The sequence below is a fragment of the Urocitellus parryii genome, chromosome 2 (genome assembly GCF_045843805.1).
Source record: "Urocitellus parryii isolate mUroPar1 chromosome 2, mUroPar1.hap1, whole genome shotgun sequence".
NCBI classification, from domain to species: Eukaryota; Metazoa; Chordata; class Mammalia; order Rodentia; family Sciuridae; genus Urocitellus; species Urocitellus parryii.
Window position 1 is genome coordinate 69,873,711 of NC_135532.1, and position 21,565 is coordinate 69,895,275.

The 21,565-nt window shown below is 39.8% G+C and overlaps 1 protein-coding gene across 1 annotated transcript in view; it reads right to left on the minus strand.

Annotated features, from left to right (window-relative positions):
* Positions 1 to 20,156, minus strand: part of Ednrb (endothelin receptor type B) — a 32,850-nt gene extending 12,694 nt beyond the window's left edge. Inside the window, exons 1-2 of the mRNA XM_026415271.2 lie at positions 20,085 to 20,156; positions 18,753 to 19,285 (exon numbers count right to left, since the gene is read on the minus strand). Of these exons, the coding sequence (XP_026271056.1) occupies positions 18,753 to 19,238 (486 nt within the window). The 5' untranslated portion in view covers positions 19,239 to 19,285; positions 20,085 to 20,156. The remainder of the gene's footprint in view (positions 1 to 18,752; positions 19,286 to 20,084) is intronic.
* Positions 20,157 to 21,565: the final 1,409 nt, after the last annotated feature.

Genomic DNA, 21,565 nt, shown 5'->3' on the forward strand with positions numbered 1-21,565 from the left:
ACAAGGGTTTAAGAACTCTCCCACAATCTTTAGGGAAATACTAGCCAGAGACCTAAGGAATCGTCAGCTAAAAGAAAGGATCCTCCCATAATATGTAGCTGACATTTGGTTGTAAGTAAGAACAAGGCAGCTTTAATGGAAAATGTTGTTCAGATCTTAAATTTCCTGGCTGAGAGGGAATATACAATTTCCAAGAAAAAGACCAAAGAGACTGTTAAAACTTAGAATTTGAGCTCCTAAAGAAATTAGCTCCACAATTAAAGCCCCACTACCTATTAACAACTGTGTGGTTTTCTGGGGATGGTCAGATTTTGTCCTATCTGGATTCCTGACTCAATGTTCATTGTCAAATTTCTTTCTGGGCTTTAAAGGGAGGACACCAAGAATCCTTACAATGGTCTGAGGGATGACAATCTGCTTTCTACCAGATAAAGTATAAACTGCTTGTTGGTTTAGCTCTGGGTTTCTCCAATTTAAGAAAGACTTTGAACCTTTTTGTACATGAAAAGCAGGGACCGAGACTTGGGGTACTAAATCGCAGTCTTGGTCCTTCTCACCACTCTTAGCTTACTTGTCAGAGCAATTGGATCAAAACTGCAAGAGGATGGCCTCCTTGCCTCTTGGCAGTAGCAGCAACTTGTGATGTTCTCCAGGAAGCTGAAATGTTCACTCTGGGCCATGCAGCACCATGAACCCCATCCATCTACCCACCCACAGCCCACATGGTGTCCTTCCACTGTGAGAATAAAAAGAGGTCATTGACTGACTTGAGGTTGATGGGGAGGATATCAAGTCATCCTGTTAGACAGCCCTAATAAAAAATTAAAAGTGGTTTCCACCCTAAATCCTGCCACTTTATTGCCCATTGGCTTTGATGATTATGTTCAGTAACTGAATAAATGTTTTCCATTGGACGAGACCTGACCAACAAACCACTGGGAACATCAGACATAGGCTTTTCACTGACAGTACCTTTCATGGATCAAGAATAGTGCCAGATCCAATGTGTCACTGTCACCTTTCAAGAGACCACTGAAGCAAAGGCCCTACCCTCTGGCACCTTAGCACAGAAGGTTGAATTCATTGCCCTCAGAAGAGCTCTACACTTGTGTATAAATAAGGTGGTCAATATTTATACCAACTCCAGTTGTGCATGCTCCGTGGTTCCTATTCAAGGGGTGTTCTGGAAGGAAGAAGACCTGCTCACCTTAAGTAATAAGGATATCAAACACACTTCAGAAATTTTGGCTCTATTATAAGATATTAATGAACCAAATAAAACAGTCATCATAATTCGTTGCCTGGGACACCAATGGCTGAAGAAAACCCACTAGCTGACCAGCTTGCTAAAAAGGCTGCACCAATCTTGAGTTGTGAGGATCTTTTGACCCTACCAGTGTCACAAACTGATTTCAACAATACCAGCTCCATTTTGCCCTTTGAGACTTAAAAAGACATAAGAGTGGGTGTCTGAGATGTCTTTCTCTTGTGCCAGAGGCTATACTAAAAGACCTCTTAAGATAATTCCACTGGAGTACCCATTCCAGTGGAATAACACCCTGCAGTGGGTCCAGAGATACCAGACAGGCCCCAACATACAGAGTCCTGTCCAACGAGATTGCTCAACAATGTTCAGTCTATGCCAAAAGTACCTCAAAGACTCAGCCTCAAACTTGTGAAAGGGAATTCAACACTAAGGGTGAAGTCTTGGTGAACACTGGCCAACAGAGTACCCGTGATGCAAGGGCTTCTAGAAATTTTAAATATCAGTTCATTTTCTCCCCTACATAAAAGGCTTCTGAAATAACTAAAGCCTTATCAAAAGAAATAATTTCTAGATATGTACCATTTATGTCTGTACAAAGTGATAATGGGGCTTCCTTTGTGGCTAAAATAACTCAAGTATTCAGTCTTGGGCCTCAACTTGGAAAATACACGCTTCATGGACATCACAATCTACCAGAAAGATGGAGAAGATGAATCTCACTTTAAAAAGAGCCACTGTAAAAATGTGCAAAGAGACCAACTTGACTAAGGTGTTGCCTATTGCTTTGCTTTGAGTAAAGGTGGCATCTAGAAGCAGACTTTGGTTCGTCCCATATGAATTAATATGTGGGAGACTAGTCCAGGCCCCCCACCAGAGGGAGACTTGACTCTAGAAGGGGAATCACAATCATTGGTTATTTAGAAACCTTAAATGAGGTCTTGACTTCTATTCATGAGTTTGTTTCCAACAGGTTGTTGTTCCCCACAATTGTACCTCTCTACCAGTTCAAGGCTAGAGACTGAGTCTTTCTCAAATCCTGGAAAGAAGAATGATCTGAGGACCAACTTTCTGTCAAGTGCTACAGACCCTACCTGGGATATATCACACCCAACTCAAGCTAGCCATACCCTAGTCTGACTCCAAAGAACCCAAAGACCAGGGGACAAAGAGCTTGATCACAGACTTAAACCTTCTCTTTAAAATAACTGCTTTTAAAACTAACTGGCCCAAATCTTTAAAAAACAAATGCCAAATGACTCCTTTGATTTAAGGGGAGTAACCAAGAACAGTGTAGGGACGAAGAGCTTGAGAAGAAGATTAACATTAAACAGGGATGAGAGGTGGGAGGGAAAGGGAGTGAGAAGGGAAATCGCATGGAAATGGAAGCCGATCCTTAGGGTTATACAAAATTACATATAAGAGGAAAGGAGGGGTAAGACAAGATAATACAAGTGGAAGAAATGATTTACAGTAGAGGGGGTAGAGAGAGAAAAGGGGAGGGGAGGGGAGGGGAGGGGGGGGAGGGGGGATAGTAGAGAATAGGATAGACAGCAGAATACATCAGACACTAGAAAGGCAATATGTCAATCAATGGAAGGGTAACTGATGTGATACAGCAATCTGTATACGGGGTAAAATTGGGAGTTCATAACCCACTTGAATCAAACTGTGAAATATGATATATTAAGAACTATGTAATGTTTTGAACGACCAATAATAAAAAAAATAAAAAAAATAAAGTATATGGAGTATATTGTAGATTTAAAAAAAAAACTAACTGGCCAAGACAAAATGTGATTTCACGTGTATTATTACTGGCATTATTTTCCTTAGCTACATTTTTGTCATTTCCTTGGGAACTAGCCAATATGATTTCTATTTATATTATTGTTTTCCTCACCCTTGTTCATATAGAAAAATAACTCTTATGATCAGGATCTCTCAAACTCTATAAGGCAGGACATTTAACTGATTATTGGATATATTTCTGAAATCCCTCTTGGTTTATGACCATAATAACAACCCCTTGGCTTTACTTAACTTTCCATGGTTACTAACTTTACTGTGAGATATCATAAAAGACCCTCCAAAGTGATATATAGAGCCTCGGTGACAATCCAAGATCACATGTACCACCTCTCCTGGAATTTTCTTAATCTCTCCATGCTAAAACTTGAGTTTTGTCAAATACCCTGAAGTTATGACCTATTCTGAGCTTTTCAGTACTACCAAAATTAACAGACCACTCAGACATCCTCTTAACCAGTAACAGTTTAGCTAAATTCTGTGTAAGAGAAAACCCTGATTACTAGGCTCCTGTCTCTTGTAACTACCTTGATCAAGTCTGCCAACAAAATAACCACACTCTTCCTCTTTGACCTATGGAGGGCTCAATATTCAGGATGCTCTGAGTCCATACTCCTCCTACAATATATTTTTAAGAGTCTATTCAAAAACTCCAGACTCTTATCTTGATTTTCAATAAATAAAACACCAATCAGAAGTTCAAAACCCAGTGGTTACAGATGCATGGTTTGATCTAGTCTAGGAAGCCTTGCCCTGAGACTCAGAGCTCAATTTTTAAAAATTATTGTGGATTTTACACTCTCTGACAGGATACCTATTTGTCTGTGGGGACTCTTTGAAGAAGTAAATACATGATTGGAATTGGGAGGAGGAGGGTTGTCTACTGGGATATCTGGTCACCTGTCTTTTTATCCACTGGTTCCAAGAAATTAAGCACTTGACCAACTCTCTAAAATCAACAAATGGGACTTACTCAAACTGAAAAGTTTTTTCTCAGCAAAAGAAACAATAAGAGAGATAAACAGGGAGCCTACATCCTGGGAACAAATCTTTACTCCACACACTTCAGATAGAGCCCTAATAACCAGAATATACAAAGAACTCAAAAAATTAGACAATAAGATAACAAATAACCCAATCAATAAATGGGCCAAGGACCTGAACAGACACTTCTCAGAGGAGGACATACAATCAATCAATAAGTACATGAAAAAATGCTCACCATCGCTAGCATTCAGAGAAATGCAAATCAAAACTACCCTAAGATACCATCTCACCCCAGTAAGACTGGCAGCCATTAGAAAGTCAAACAACAATAAGTGCTGGAGAGGATGCGGGGAAAAGGGCACTCTTGTTCATTGCTGGTGGGACTGCAAATTGGTGCAGCCAATTTGGAAAGCAGTATGGAGATTTCTTGGAAAGCTGGGAATGGAACCACCATTTGACCCAGCTATTCCCCTTCTCGGTCTATTCCCCAAAGACCTAATAAGAGCATGCTACAGGGACACTGCTACATCGATGTTCATAGCAGCACAATTCACGATAGCAAGATTGTGGAATCAGCCTAGATGCCCTTCAATAGATGAATGGATAAAAAAAATGTGGCATTTATACACAATGGAGTATTACTCTGCATTAAGAAATGACAAAATCATAGAATTTGGAGGGAAATGGATGGCATTAGAGCAGATTATGCTAAGTGAAGCTAGTCAATCTTTAAAAAATAAATACCAAATAACCCCTTTGATATAAGGGGAGTAAACAAGGACAGGGTAGGGACGAAAGTTTGAGAAGAAGATTTACATTAAACAGGGATGAGAGGTGGGAGGGAAAGGGAGTGAGAAGGGAAACCGCATGGAAATGGAAGGCGATCCTCAGGGTTATACAAAATGACATATAAGAGGAAAGGAGGGGTAAGACAAGATAATACAAATCGAAGAAATGATTTACAGTAGAAGGGGTAGTGAGAGAAAAGGGGAGGGGAGGGGGGATAGTAGAGAATAGGACAGACAGCAGAATGCATCAGACACTAGAAAGGCAATTTGTCAATCAATGGAAGGGTAACTGATGTGATACAGCAATCTGTATACGGGGTAAAATTGGGAGTTCATAACCCACTTGAATCAAACTGTGAAATATGATGTATTAAGAACTATGTAATGTTTTGAACTACCAACAATAAAAAAAAAAAAGATCTAAGAGAGAGTTTTATTACTATTTACTGGATAATAGGAAGATGGATTTTGGTACACATTTGGCAGAACCTTCTTGCCCTGATGGGAGTTAGAAGCCCATGAATACATAATTAGAAAGCTGTCTATCACCCTGAAGATTATAGCTAATGAAACTGCTTAGGTCATTTCCCTTCAGCAAAAAGGAATAGATTCCTTAGCTAGAGTAGTGCTTGATGACCACATTGCTCTAGAATATACCCTAACCAAGTAAGGTGGGGTTTGTGCTATGGAGAATACTTCTTATTGTGTTGCATTAATGCCTTTGGTGAAGTTGAAACTCATGTTGAGAAGTTCATAAACAGGCATCCTGGCTTCAAAAAATATCCCCAGAAGCACCAGAAATGAAAAGGCAGGTACCCAGGATTGTTTCCCTGGACCCCCTACGGCTATGAATCTGTATTTTCTCAGATGCTTAAATTCTCAGTGTCCATTTTACTGATCTTATTTGTGATTTATGCTATAATTAAATGTGCTTCAAAATGTCACAATAAAACATTTGTAAAAAGAGCACAGTCTTTGGTTTTTACACAGTCTTGAATTTACCCTTGGAACTTGTAAATATTTTGAATTTTAGGTGCAACAATTTCATTCCTGCATCCCCTATCCTCCACTCCTTCTCAGCAATAAGTACCAGATGGGTCATCATCCGTAGTCCTTCAAGATTGAGGAATAATAAAATGGACAGAAGGGATTTGTGACAGTTTCTATAAGGGAATTAATAAAATACTTTCTCTTATAAAAGGCTTGGATCATTTTTCCTCCCTAAAGTTAAAAAACAACAACAACAAAAAAAAACCCAGATCATATTCTTTCTTCCCACTAATTAAGCTGACCAGACTTGCACACATACTTCCTGTTCCCATTCCTAAAAGTATCAATTATCATTGATAACCTTGTTATCTTTATTGTAGGAAAATGAGCTAACAGCAACACATGGTGATTTACAAGCTTGATTTGCAGAACCATAGCTTGCTTGGTGGTCCACCAGATGTCCACTATTATCAAGAAGTCTGGGAACCTTGATTTTATTGAAACTTGTGAAACTACCAATTTCACCCCTGCATTCCCTGTTCTGCAACCTTTTCCCTTATATAACCCATACTAATGCTTGCTGGGAGAAGGTGGATTTGAGGCCTTGTCCCCTGCCATCTTGGGAGATACCTTCTCAATTAAACTTCTATACTCCGAGCATCAGTGTTCAGTGTTTGCTGTGTATCAGGCATAAAAGATATGACTAAGGTTCAACAGTGTGCTGGCCTGGGGGGAACAGGTGATGAACCATGTATATTTTGAAGGTAGAGCTAGCTAGCAGAACTTGCTGATGGGTTCAGCATAGAGATGCCAATCATCAGTACACTCACAGAGCTATATCATGTAAATAGGAAAGCCATTTACAGAAATGGAGTAAACTCTGGGACCTACAAGTCTGAATAATCTTGGAACTTGCTTTAAAAGAACAGCCACTTGCCCTTCGAACATAAAAATAAAAAGATTCCAACTGGTTGCAGGGATACTGGGAGACCTGGTTTGGTATAAATTATTCAAACAATATTCTGTCCAGTTATTCTTATTGTCTTTAGATGAATAAAAAAAAAAACTATACTTACATGCCACCAATGTTGGTCTAGGCACCATACAAAGCTCTTTATATATACTGTATTATCAAATTCTTAAGGCAATTCTGTGAAGCAGTGCTATTGTAATCCCCATCTTATAGAAAGGAAAGCTGAGGTACTTAGAAGCTTATTCGTTTGCTGTGTTGGTTTTAAATATGTCCACTTTTATATATTTATATATTTCTTCCTTCTAATGACAAAGCCTAATTTCTCTTTCTTGACTATGGATTGGACTTCAGTGATTTGCTTTTAACCAGTAAGATGTGGCAGAAGTGATGATGTGCAATGTCTGTGAGTAATTCGTGAAAAGCATGGCATACTCCTTGCTCTCTCTGGATCACTCAGTGTGGGCGAGGCCAGCTGCTATGTCATGAGGATACTCAAGCACGACTTGGGAGAGGCCAACATGCAAAGAGCTAAGGCCTCCTGAAAATGAGCAACAATTTGCCCTTTGTGTGAATGAGAGGATCCTCCAGTCCCAGTCAAGCCTTCCGATGACTCTAGCCTCAGCCAGTAGCTTGAGTGCACCGTCAGAAAGACCCAAAGTCAGGACATCCAACTAGGCCACTCCTGAATTCCTGACCTACAGGCACAGTGGGAGATAGTGAAGGTTTATACTGTTTTAAGCCACAAAACTGTAGGGTGATTGTTCCTCACTGGGTAACAATATATCTGTCTTGGGTCACTCACTTAAGTATTAGATCCACATGTGTACCCAGCTGGTTCGACTTCAGAATCTATGCTTATAACCACTATGACACCTGCAAGATAGTGTTTTTAAGAACTGATCTTACAAAAATAATACTTTGAATTAAATAAAATATTTTAAAACCCCTAGCTATGTGTTAAAAACAGTGGAACAATGTCTAAACTCAGAGTAATTTTTTCTTCTAATAACCTAGTATGATGGTCAACTGTATGTGTTTATTTGACCAGCCTCTGGGGGCCCAGATTATATATTTTGGGGTATGTCTGTGAGATTAGCATTTGATCTGGGGACTCAGTAATGGGACTCCCCAGTGTGGGTGGGCTTCATCCAATCTGTTGAAGAATAGAACAAAGAAGGGGGCAGGGGGAATTGACACCTTTGGCTTTCCACCTCATCTCATCTTCTCTGCTCCTCAGAACTGGGATTTAGACCATCAGCTCCCCTGGTTCTCAGATGTTTGGAGGTGGACTCAACTATACTGGCTTTTCCTGGATTCCCAGGTTGTAGATGGCAGACAGTGGGACTCCTTGAAATCCATAATCTCTTGAATCAAATCCTCATTATCTCTATCCACTCTTGCATTTATCTATTTATTGTACTGGTTCTGTTATTTCTCTGGAGAAATATCTAGCTACTTTACTGATATAATATCCAAACATTTGGTTATTTTTAAAAATTATATTCCTTCTCAAATTATTTCCAAATATGTTAATGTTGATATCATGTAGGTACAGCCATCAGAAGAATCAAAACGCATGAGTGCCCAGGCCTTTGTAGGGGAAGCAGGCCAGCCAATGAAAATGAGTGCTGCACTGAATCCCAGCTCTGTTTTGAGGTTGCTATTGTTTTTGGCTCAGCCTAGAAATTGGATTACAGCTCTTCATACCACTGGGAGGCCTGCAGCCCAACCTCTGACCCAAGCTATCACAGAAGATAGGGAAACATAAACTGAAAATTGTAACAATGCTCTTCAAATTCAACACAGAGATAGTAAGAAACCTACTCATAACGGAGAGATTACAATTTTCCACTCTTAAATATTGAAAGGAAAAGGTCTATCCAGAAGGCACCATTATCCTTCATCAATTTTCAGTATTTCATGTTTTTGATTCAAAGCTGGATGCTACTGGTTCTGAGAAACCAGGAAGACAGGGTAAGAGTTGGCACTGCTGCTTCCAATATTTTGTAGTGAGAAGGACATTTTGTAGTGACAGGACTTTAAGTGCTCCTCCTACTAAAAGCTCAGCCTTTGCCTCTCTCTGATCAGAAGGCTCTGTGGAGACACAGCACAGCCTGATACCCTATGACAGAAAACATGCCCACCATGATGATGCTCATCTTTGTCACTGAAATGCCACTAGCAAGGCAGTCTCTGGGCATGGCTTTGGAATTTATTTAAATGCAAAGACATCAACTTCTTATTTAATGCAAAACAAAGTCCTGGGTATGGGGAAGCTGTGAAGTTTGGTAAGAAAATCATTCTCACCCAAGATGCCATCTTTTAATATTTGGTGAGGGAATGTTCTTACAGATTTTTTATGATTCCTGGACATTCACTCTTTCACCATTCACTAGAAAAAAAAAATAACAGTAGTCAACATCTATAATTTCAAATCGAATAAGACAACTTCCCCCTCTGCAGAGGAAACTGATTTGCTTTATTGCAAGAGGAAGCAACTTCAAACCCAGTGTTAACACATTTCTTAGTCCCTATTTTTAGTATTTTCTTTGGACTTTATCCCATTAACTAGATAACTTAAGGGCAAGTTCTGAATGCCAAACACAAATTAAACATGTAAACAAAAAAGTCCCAAGCTAGGGGACAGCTCTGTGGTGAGTGCATGCTTAGCATGCATTAGGCCCTGGGTTCAATCCCCGGCACCAAAAAAAGAAAAAAGTCAGTCTTACCACTAAAAGGAAATTGGAGTTCAGTATCCTTTCCCATGAGTTAAATTTTTAGGTTCTGATTAAAGTTAAGTTTGAAAAATCTGTCGCCTAATATTTACCAAATGTGAACTAGTTAGCAGATTCTCCCGCAACTGACACTGATTTTCACATCATGCTGTCTGATCTAACTGAATAGATTTGTTAGGGTTAGGTCCTCCTTGGCAGTGCTGTGTTCCCATGAGAAAGTGGTAGCTTACGTTAGTCCTGCTCCCTTTTCCCCTCAGGCTTATATTGTTCCCTAGCACATTTCTTTTGGATGATAAAAACAAACAAATAAATAAACATAGTGGTTCTAAGGTTCCTATTTGAGGCTGGCCACCATTTCATAACTTTATGTTGGGATGACCAAGAAAGAAAAAAAGGAGAATTTAAATAAATTACTTTTATATTACATCATAAAATTATTTTTATGTGACATCGTTTTAAATTTTTTTCTAAAAGGATAAGAAGCATGAATAGGAAATATCCTTCCTTTAAAGATACTATAAAAATACGAGATCTCTCCAACTGAAAGATTTACATTTTCATTTCTCCTTTAATTAAAAATTACATTCCTAAGAAATTAAAAAAAAATCTGTTAATACATACCCTGTTCGTGCCAAAAGGAATTAAGCCGCCACAGGAAACTCTAATCATCTTGCACTAGTAAATGTTCACTTGCCTCATTAACCAAACATACCACTTGCTTTTTCTAACCTTTAAATTTGAGAGTATATACTGAGCTTTAACTGTTTCAGAATATTCTACAGATTTATAATGCGTAGCACAGTGCCTGGCACACAGAGGCACACTGAGTGCTTTTTTAGTAAAAATGAATGAATGAGTGAATGATTGAATGCATTTGAGCACAAGGCAAAACCAATGTTAAACATTTGTCAGAAGCCTTTTAATCTCATTTTCTAAATATATTCTTTGGAGAAATGCGGTGACTGTGCATTAGCTTTTTGTATTTTCTGGTCCAGGTGGATGATCAGGTCTTCCTGACATGCAGAGGCAGGAATCTGGGATCAGGGCTTGAGGGCAGGCTGTACCCTTGTTGGACTTCTGTCCTTCCCAGCAGGCAGGAAAAGGTGAAAGACAAAAATTCATCCCCCACTCTCTTTCCTACTCAAACTTGTCAAGGAAATGACTGATACTAAACAGATCCGACTGTTTCTCACCATCCAATGTGACTTGGTGAGGAACTTCTGTCCCTGGGGAAACTGTAAGTGTGATGAAGGTGGCTGCTATAAACATGGACATTGTAAGAGATGACAATTTAGAGGGTGGGTGAGCGGCTCATCAAGGAGGACACTGGTCTGTTCCATCTTGTGATGAATTATTAGCAGCATTTGTTTCAACAGACCGGTTACAGAAGTGTTTTTACAAAGAGTCGGAAGAGGAAAATAATGGAGTGCTTGCACATCACAGCCCGGGAAAGGGTGTATTCTCTTTTTATCTAGGTTTCCTATAGCAGATAAGTTTTTCAGTGTTTGAATAAGATAGGACATTCCCATTCAAGGATTTCCATGTCAGAACTCCTTTTTTTTTTTTTTTTTTTTTTTTTTAATTCACACATAGAATTCAAAGTAAGCTACGGTCAAGTGTATAGAAAATTTTTTTGACATTCATTGTATTCATGCCCTCGGGGAAAAATATAAATTACAAGTTCTACTCTGCGAACATCAAAATGCACTTAATCACTCAAAGATTGTGATATGTGGGTTAGAAATATGTGAGTCAGAAATAATGTCAACCTGTTCCCCAGGGGCTCCATTTAAATAGGTCATGATGCATTCAGTACCCCCTGGAGTTGTGCCAGGCAGAGTTCCTGGGGAGTTTCTTTCATACACACCCATAAAACATAGGGTGCTCCATTGCTCTGGAAAGATTCCTATGACTTACTGAAATAGAACAATGGTTTTATGTTGGTGAATTAAAGTTCTTCTAACAAAACCTCGCAGAGAAGCAGAGACAGAAAAGATATTTTGAATATATTTCTTAGGAGAAATTGAAGTTTACCTCAAATATATTTCTCTATAAGTATCACAGTAAAATTTATTTCTAAGTCTGTAATAGACCAGTAAGAAACTGGATTGCTACTCCCCTATTATCTGAACTTAAAAGTATACCCACAGTTTATGCTTAAAAACTGTCATTGAGCCAGGTGTGGTAGCTCACAACTGTATTCCCAGAGGCTCAGGAGGATGAGGCAGGAGGATCATGAGTTCAAAGCCAGCCTCAGCAATTTAGTAAGGCCCTTAGCAACCTAGTGAGACCTGATGTCAAAACCAAATGTAAAAAGGGGGTGGGGATGTGGCTCAAAGGGTTCAGTTTTCAGTACCCAAAATAGACAAACAAACAAAAAACCCAACAACTTTCATGGACACATTGTATATCTTGAAAAGATCCAACAAAACCATTAGATTCATTTATCTGAGGTAGATCTTCCAAGATCAGGGGACACCTGAAGAAACTAGAGAATGAGAAACCTATGGCCTTGGAATAAGATTCTCCGACTGAATGAATTGAAAAATACTCATTAAGTCATCTCATGCCGTACTTAGACCTATTTCTGTCTGTGGGATATATTAATGAACATTGATCAGTTTACTGTCAGAAGATGTCTATTTACTATGGAATTTTAAAACTCTTAAAATAGTTTGTAAACACCAAGTGATGTGTACAATGTAAACAACCCAAGAATAGTTTTCCTCCTTTCATGAAACTGAGAGAAAAGTAGAGACGGGAAACAGATCCAAAAGCATGAGTACGGTTTGGAGCCTCCAAGAGGAGAATTGCTAGGAAAATGCTTCAGTCAGCTTTGATAATGAATTTCTGAAAGAATGACCTTTATATTCTCTTCTTCTGTTCTCTCTCTCTCCCTCTCCCCACTCCTCTACCCGCTTCCTGCCTTTTACCACCACATCTGGTCCATTTTCTTATTCTTTCATATTTCCATTAGAGGGTCTATAGATAAAGAGAAATAACTCTAATACAAAATCCTTGGGAACAAAATTAGACAAGTTGTTGGCCAAGGTATACCCATGCCCACACTGAACTTTCTCCCAAACATAACCAACCTCTTCTTTGAAAACTTCGAAAAGAAACTGTTTCACATCATAAATTACATCTCATATCTTATTTCAGCTCAGGCTTTATCTGTCAACACCCTTGAAAGCACTTAATCACTTATTAACATTTGACATGTTTCTCTAAAAATAATCAACTATAGCATATGAGCCACACAGAGAACCTTATACGGTTTTCTTTGTGAGACGAAGAACATGGCTGCCTGGTCTTGAGACAACAGAGTCTTGGCCATGTTGTCTGTTTGTACAACTATGGAAATATCTACAATCTTGAACAACTCACTTTAAGTGAGCAAAGAAAAAAATGTCAATGCTTTGATAGGTAAGTCTTGCACTATTGAAAGAAAACATTACCTTGACATTTTTAGAGACTTGGATTTATGGAGTGACCAAGTGTCAGATCAAAGGCAAATACAACAAATTCCATAGAGTCAACCTAGGGAAACTTTCATTGCCCAGGATCCGATGTTTGCTAACCCTTTGTCACAGGAATGTATGGCTAACATACAAAACAGTGCTTTGGAAGCATGAAGTCTGGAGTTTTCGTGTTATTTGAATTCTGCTATTGATCTGTTATTTGGTCTGACTAACATAACCTCATACAGACGGGACCAAGCTTTCCCCCTGTTTTCTTTTGAATGTTTGTGAAAGTCTGAGTAGAAAAAGTCCATAGAGTTATATGTTGTATATAACATAATTTTTTTTTCACTAGCATTAATCTGTTATTGACTATTCTAGGTACTATATTGGATGGGTGTTGGGAGTATTTATTTGTTATTCCAGGTCATCCAGAGCTAATAGTCTTATTCTTAACACATTTTAACAAACAGATAATACTTTGTGTTTACTTGGTGCCTCTTAATTTTTTTTTTTTTTTGCTATCAATAAGTAAATCTCAAAGATATATAGTTTCCATTTTTGGCATAAAATGCTTCTGCCATTAAGATATCTTTAAATGTCACTAAAATATCTTAGTTATTTGACTAATTATAATATTATTAAATTAGAAGAAATTAGACTCCCTCCCTAATGATACCTGTGTGTCTTTTATTTCTGCCTATGCATATACTGCAGTTGATTGATGAGAAAATTATAACTTCAACCGTTAAATTTGATGACGTTTCATCAACTTCTCCTCCTAACTATGAAACTGTTTAATTATGAACAAACTTGTTAAGTACTAGAAGTAGTCTAAGACAGGATGAGAAAGATGAATTTGATGAGAAATTCTGGCACAAAATATCTGATTACCTGCCAGGTTCACTTCATTGAAAACTCATTTGTGGGCTCAGTGAAGCAATTCCACTTTTGACATGCCAGCATTTTAATGTTATGTATATTCCATCGTAACTGGTTAAACGTTAAAGATCAGCAACTTGGCCTTTCGGAACTAAGAAGGCGACCTCCTTACCTCTTCAGGCAGCCTGCAAAGTCTTAACAGCAAAACCATCTAAGAGTACTCCAATGAGTCACAAGGCTGTTTTAGCTTTTCACTGGCATCGCATACCTGATTACATTTGGATTCTTATCAAGCTAGTTAATGCACTACTGATAGCTGCCTTATTAGTTTACAGGTTATTTTTCAAATTCAATTTGCTTACACATAAAAGAAACTACATTTGAGAATTTTATTGACTCAATTATCCATATAAATATAGTATAAGGAGAGTTATATTGTTAAATAAAATCCAAAAATAATTTAAGAACTCATTATTTGCTCAAGAATCTTAAATTTCTTTCCAACCTGCAACCAAGTCATTTTAAATATCGCTGCTAAAGCAAACTAAGCAACAACATAAAAATTGTCCCAAATACACTCAGTAAACAAGTATACTCAGCTCTTTTGCTTTCTTCATAGCTTCTTGACCTCTGAGTGACCACGGTTTAGTAGTCAGATAACAGGTTTTAAGTGGAACAAACATCTAGATGACCCTACTCATTTTAGCACATGTAAGAAGAACACAGTGAGAAGCTTGTGAACAAGGAGAGAGTCACCCCTGCATTAGATAGTTAAACACTAGCCACTGGTTCAGGTGTATAAAGACCTCGTAAATACTGGAAATCAATGAAGATTCATAGACATTTTAGAAACAGATATTAATATACATACATTTATGTGGAGAGGTTATATAAAATAGTGACTAGTACTAAGAGTATAATAACTTTGAAATGCAACGTGTCAGTATCCATCAAAATCACAATGGTAACTCCACTTTTAGAAATTTACCCTCTAGAAGTAGTCATCTATGTGTGCAAAGCTATATGTACAAACATGTTATTTGTAGTCATATTTGTAATAACAACAGCTAAAAATAATTTAAAAATCAGTTTCCATTCTTATTCAGACACACACACACACACATTCTAATAACATTTATCATTTGATATCTATATGCCAGGCCCCATGCCAAGTGATATTCATCTATCTACTTATGTATCTGTACATTCATATAACATTGAATATTTCATGTATGTATGGGTGCATATACACATATCTATATTTATTTTGAAATATCCACTTTGGATGTGTGAATTTTCCATTTTCATCTGGATTGTGTTGTGCAATGTAGGCACAGCCTTATGTGTACTCATGTGATGGGTAAATGAGGCTTATGATTTTCAGCATGTTCACTAGTGTATTTGAAGTGCTTCAATAGCCACAATTTGTTCAGTGTTCTTAGACTCTCCCCGATCTTCAATACAGGATTACCTGGCACCGGAGGCCGGAGAGTGGGCTGACTCTACCTGAGCATTTCTAGGGACCCAGCTCCTGTAGGGAGGCCAGGCAGGGCAGGGCAGTCATGTCTCCCCAGGTTGTCAGCTCCTCATAGCAGCACCCCTGTGAGAAGTCCTGCTCCATTTTATAGCTGCATCAAGGATTGTGGCCTCCAGCAAAAGGTGACATTCTCTGGCTTGTAAGTTTATTGACCACAATAATTACTGAACTTCAGATTAGTGTTAAATAATCATGCAATCCAATAAATTAAATTAATGAACACTAAATAAATTAAATCAGCAGACATTTTTGCATCCACAGAATGTATCAACAAAAGCTATGGGGGACTCTATGAACTTCCAGAAACTGTGTAAGTTGGATTCTCAAAGAGAACTATAGCACTGCACTACCCCCTCCCACTAAATTAGAAATTACTTGCTCAGAGATTCAAGTTGCCCACTTTGAGATACATTTAAATGACATTCATAATTCACTTAAATTAGAAATGATTCTCTTTAGAAATCATTATACCTGACTACTCTGAAATTCTAAATGCGTTTTAAAAGAACTTTACTATAGTGCCACAATTATTTACAGGAATAGATGACTTTTAACCAGTCCTGGGTTAAGCATTTCGTGGAATAAAGTCTTTAGAGTAACATCCACTGATATTATTGTCATTATACACTACAGACTATCTGAAAGGGATTTCAAGAGATAGAAATCCTCAAACAAACTAAATTAATCCTGGTACTTGTTTACCAAGTATTCTACTTGCCACGTGTCACATAATTCCACTAATATACTCAGATGAAGTCCTAACAATGCTCATTGGAAGCCATGCTCTGCCTGATTACACTTGGTGCAGTGGGATGGGGAGGACCACAGGTTCTAGGGCCAGATGGCCTGGATTCATGCCCAGTTTAATCACTTTTTAGTGCTGTGACATCAGGCAAGTTACTTCACCTCTCTGATATGTAGTCTCCATTGTTCTGAAACAGGGATGATAATAATAATACCTTTTCCATAAAGTTGTTGCAGTGATTTAATGAAAAAACACACACTCATCTAGTACATAATGAGTGTTGGATTAAGACTTAAGTTAAACCAAAGGCAACAATGTAGGTTGGTTCCATGTTATTCAAACTTAGCAATGGGACCTAATTTATATAATGGATTTGTTTCTGCCCAATGTAGAGAGCTAGATGGTTAGATATGTAATGACTCATTAGTTTATTTAAAAAGTGAAATTTTGACAGACTGGATGGCTTCAGGGAAAAGGATGTAACTGCCTAGGGAAGGAGTAAAGGAATTTGAAATGAAAGGAAACCTAGGTGCTTAGTCAGATAATAATTTCCCCACTTATGGAAAACACTCATTTGATCAGACAGAAAGTAAGATGGTCCTGGAAGAGCTGATTTACATCTGATCTGGAGGTAACACAACAGACAAAAATATTCTCAATCCCACCTTTCACACTGTACTTCAGCTGCTGGCTTTTTTAGGGAGGTTTCTAATGGGACTAGATGTGTGACTTTTTAAACTAAGATCTTCCTACACAGAACTTCCATAAAATTCTGAGCAAACCTAACAAAACTAGATTATAATCTCCCCTTTGTGAGGGATCTTGTTTCACTTTTAATTTCTCACAATACCTTGTAATGAAAGTTTCTCTGTTCCAGCTTGATGAATTGAATTGAAATGCCTCTGCCAAATGGTGTGGTATGACTTAGACTGTGGGACTCCTTAAAGAACAAATGGGTCACTTCTTGTCCTACTAGAGTTGTGACTACATATTAACAACTATTTTCATTGCACACTTCTCCAAAAAAACCTGTAGAGTTCATCAGAACCAGTTGCCATCCAGGATTTTGGGATTTCTTCAATTTATACCCTATTTCCTAAAGCATTTCCCTCCAGATCCTGAATCATAACCTGAGTCTCATCTCTAAATCTCAGAAATATGTGGAATTCCTTTAAAATATGGCTATTAGGGTTAGGATTTCCATTCATGAAGGGAAATGTATAAGTCTACCTATGGTAACCATTTCTGCCACAGAGGTCAGAGTATCCCTTACAGCAAGTCCCAGCCCTATAGTCCATTTTTCTGTCTTGTACTGAGGCTAGGGGTGACCTTTGGCAATTTCAGAAAGTGCATTCTCATTTCCTTACACTTTGGTTGTGCTTTTATATAGAACTTCTATTGCTGCTGGTGATGAGAAGGTTGAGTTTTAGATATCTGCATAGCTCTTTTAAAATTTCCATCTTTTTTCACTTAGACTGGTTCTCTTATCACCACAAATCCATAGAAGGGGGCACTAGCAGCCTTATCATAGAGTTGTGGAAACTGAGACCAGAGGTGTTGGGATGCATCCAGAGTTCCAAAACACCCTGGAGTCAAACAGTATGGGTGCATATGTTCTGCCTGGTTCTTTAAGCCTGTTTCCTTTGATATGTGTGTGGTAATCACACAACAATATTAACTACTGAAACCACTGTAGACTTTAAGTGCTTCTTGGTCCCTGAAATAATCAATGGGGTACAGTCATATGTCATGTACTTTGGAACCTCACAAATTTTTGTGATCTTCTGGCTTATTGTGAGACTTTCAACATCCTATCATTCATCTGTAAAAGGTGGAAATATCTACTTGAGGGTTGCAGGAAGGAGTCTGGGAAGTAATATATCTAACCCAGATATGTTGTGACCATTCAACTAAGAGCCACTTGCAACAGATGAAGTTTTTCCAACTCACCTGCCTGGGCTTCTTTCTTCTTGGCCATCTGTTTCCTAAAAACCTACTTCAGCTCCCCCACTTTCAGGGTCCTTAGAAACAATGGTTCCCAAAGTTAATATGCATATGAATCACCAGAGCACACTATGATGCAGAATCTGATGAAGTCTGGGGTAGATTTGCATTTCTAACAAATTGTCAGGTAATGTCAACTGCCAGTTTGTGTACTACACTTTTGAGCAGAGAGGATATACCCAGATAACTGGAGTTCAGAACTAGTGGTTTTCAAACTTTACAGTTTAACATAATCACATAGACAGCTTTTAAAAATACAGATCATTCTGCTCCACCCCAGAGTTTCTGATTTGGTAGGTTTGGGGTGAGTAGAAAAAAAAAAATCTTCTTTTCTAATAAGTTTCCAATGATAGTAATGCGGATGGTCATGGGACTACACTTGTCTTAATAAGTTTAGCAGAAGTTTACTAGACCAGAGAGAATTTTAGACCAGAAGATAATTTGGGTCCAAAGCTACTGTTAGGTGGGGAAGAATATTCTTGAGGAATCTTTTTCTAAAGACTGTTTCATGTCCCTCTTTCCAGATGGGACCCTCCCAGAAGCCCGCCAGGATATTAACAAGGAGCCCGTTCTTTACCTTGTAGACATTGATAGGAATGTCAATGACGATGTGCAGCAGGTCTCCCAGGGCCAGGCTGGCAATCAAGATATTGGGACCGTTTCGCATGCACTTGTTCTTGTAGATGATTCTCAACAGTGTGGAGTTCCCGATGATGCCTAGCACGAACACTAGGCAGGATACAACCGTGTTGATGTATTTGAATGTCTCCTTGATTTCAATGTTTCCTTGGCATGGGGGAAGGGAAGGAGTGCGTGGCGGGGGTCCTGCCACTCTCCCTCTTTTAGGCTTCTGTGCAGGTGCTAAGGACTGTGGCAGGCTGGAGTTGGAACTTCCCGACCAGGAGGTCTTAGTAGGCGGCGTCATTATCTCTCGGGTCCCCAGAAGCCACGAAGTGGCGCGGGCTGGCGGGAATCCTCTCTCCTCTCCCCTGACCCCCGCTACGCCGCAGGCAAGAACCAGCGCCATCAGGGCGCATCCGCACAGGCTTGGCGGCGTCAGCATGCCGCTTGCTTCAGTGGGCGTCCGGTGACCGCTGTGCTGCTTTTAGTCTGGATTCCGAGAGGAGAATTCAGACAGGACACTAGGATCAGCTACCGCAAGCCCAACTCTGCGAACGCTAGCGCAGAGCCCAGAAGCGTCTCCACGACCCGCGCGCAAAAGTAACTTAAGTTTGCGCGCCAGTGGGGAACTTTGGCTAGCGTCACCCGCCCGCGCGAGTTGAATCTCCTTCCCGACTCCTCTTCCAGTGTTATTTCCTAAGTCCGGCCAAGGGGTAAATCACTGGCAGTGGGGCGGGGCATTCTGGAAGGGGTGTGACGGGGAGGGAAGGATGTGTGTCCCAAGCAAAGCTTGCAGCTCTTCGATGTGCGGGGAGAAAGACAAGTATGTTTTAGTTAAACGTGGGGAATAAGGCATCAAAGCGGCACGAGGACAAGGGCATATGCTATTTGCCACATTTTGCTTTGTAAGGGACCTTCAACCACCCAGCATCTGAATTTAAAGACACCTCCGGGGGTGCGAAAAGCCGCTACTCCCTGGTGGACTGCAAAAAGGTTACCCCTGGCATCGCCCTGGAATGCTCCTGTGGACTAAAAAAAAATCAGATTTCTCAGCTCAGTCCAATTTAGGGGAATATCCGCTTTGAATTGGAAGGTTCTGCCTCTTCCAAGTGGCTTCCAGCACCTCACTTACTCGCCTTTACCCTAACCTCATTTTAATTGGCTGTATCTATAAATTATGTGGATCTAGTTACTTAACCACCCCCCCCCCAAACCAGTAAACCAAGCTGAAGCCCCAGAACAAGATACAGTCACTGATATTAATTAGATGCTAAGCCTGAACGTTTACCTTGAAGAACCGACACACCAGGTTCATCCCAGACCTAGCTGCCCAGACGCAGAAGGGCCGCGCTCAGCTCGCAGCTAGGTTCCAGCCGGTTCCCGGAGGAGACCACGCCTCCCTGTACTGCAGGCGGGCCTGGTTCTGACGAAACAGGGAGAGAATGCCAGACTCTGTCGCTTCCACAGCTCGCTAAGGGTCTCTATTGTCCCCAGACAAGTACTTGAATTCATTCGTCTCTTCCCCATCCATCACCGCAGACTCCTCCCGCGCCTTCCGACCGCGCGGCAACCTTTCCCCTTGGGCGATGCCTGGACAGCATCAGCGGGGAGCTGCTGGCTGGAGAGGGCAGTCCTCGGCCAGAGACGCATCCTAAAAGGCTGTTTACTTGTCATAGTACTAAGTTCTTCCAAAGAAGAACTAAATCACGAGCAAGTAATCACGTACGCGTGATTCTCTGCTACTCCAGACTAGAAGGAGCTTCTGCATTAAACGTGTTAACCTGGACTTTAAATGCCGAGTTGAGTTTTCTTTCAGATAAATGTCCCGCGGTCATATTGAGTTGGTTTAGGAGTACTACTTTTCGCGGTGTCTTTGTTTGATCCTTAAGTTTCAAGTCCACAGACGCCACAGCACGGAAGAGGGCGATCCTTTCTTCCCAGGCCCTCATTACACCAGAAAAGCCTCTCTCTTTTTGTTTAGCACAATTCTTTCTATCTGAAGTCCTGAAGTGTCACTGCCAGGCCGTTTCAGGGATTTTGATATTGCACCTGTGAGGGATCTGATGCATACAGGAGATATGAAAATAATTAAAAAGCTACCATGTAAATTCAACATAGTATTTATTTACCAGGCAGAGCAATAAAGTGGATTCTGCCTGCCATCCTTATGCTCCATTTTTATGGCACAGAGGGAAATAATAGTGACTTGACAGATCTGCCCAATCCTGTCTAAAATTCAGGCTTTGAGGTGCAGTGGATGATACTCCTTTGTTCTCAACAAAGTCCTTGCAGAATCTGTGAAATTTCAGGCCCCAAAGGAACCCTTCCATGTAGCAGTTTGGCCCAGAGAATAGGTGGCTTGTTCTTGGCTTCCTAGCTAAGTAATGGAATGAGTGGAAGGAGAATCTTGGATTTGGGGCTCTTGTGAAATGCTTTATGTGAAACTAGAAGTAGAAAATCAATTTCTACTTTAAAAGGTGAACGTTCAGTGTGAAATATGGTTAAGAACATGATTAGAGTAAGGTGGAAGGAATGAGAAATATGGTCTGGGGTTGTGAGTAGTAATTCCAAATCTGGCTGCTTTGAGCACAGCTCTTATCCTCCCTGTCTCAGTTAAAACAAGGTCAACATTCAGTTGTTTCATACCAGAGCCCAGCAGCAATATACAGCCTTGTGTGGATAAGGGATTGTATGGGTGCATTTGGTGTATGAATATTTTGCTCAGTTGGCTCCACCAAGGGCAGTTTTGCACCTGTCCTTTTTAGGCAG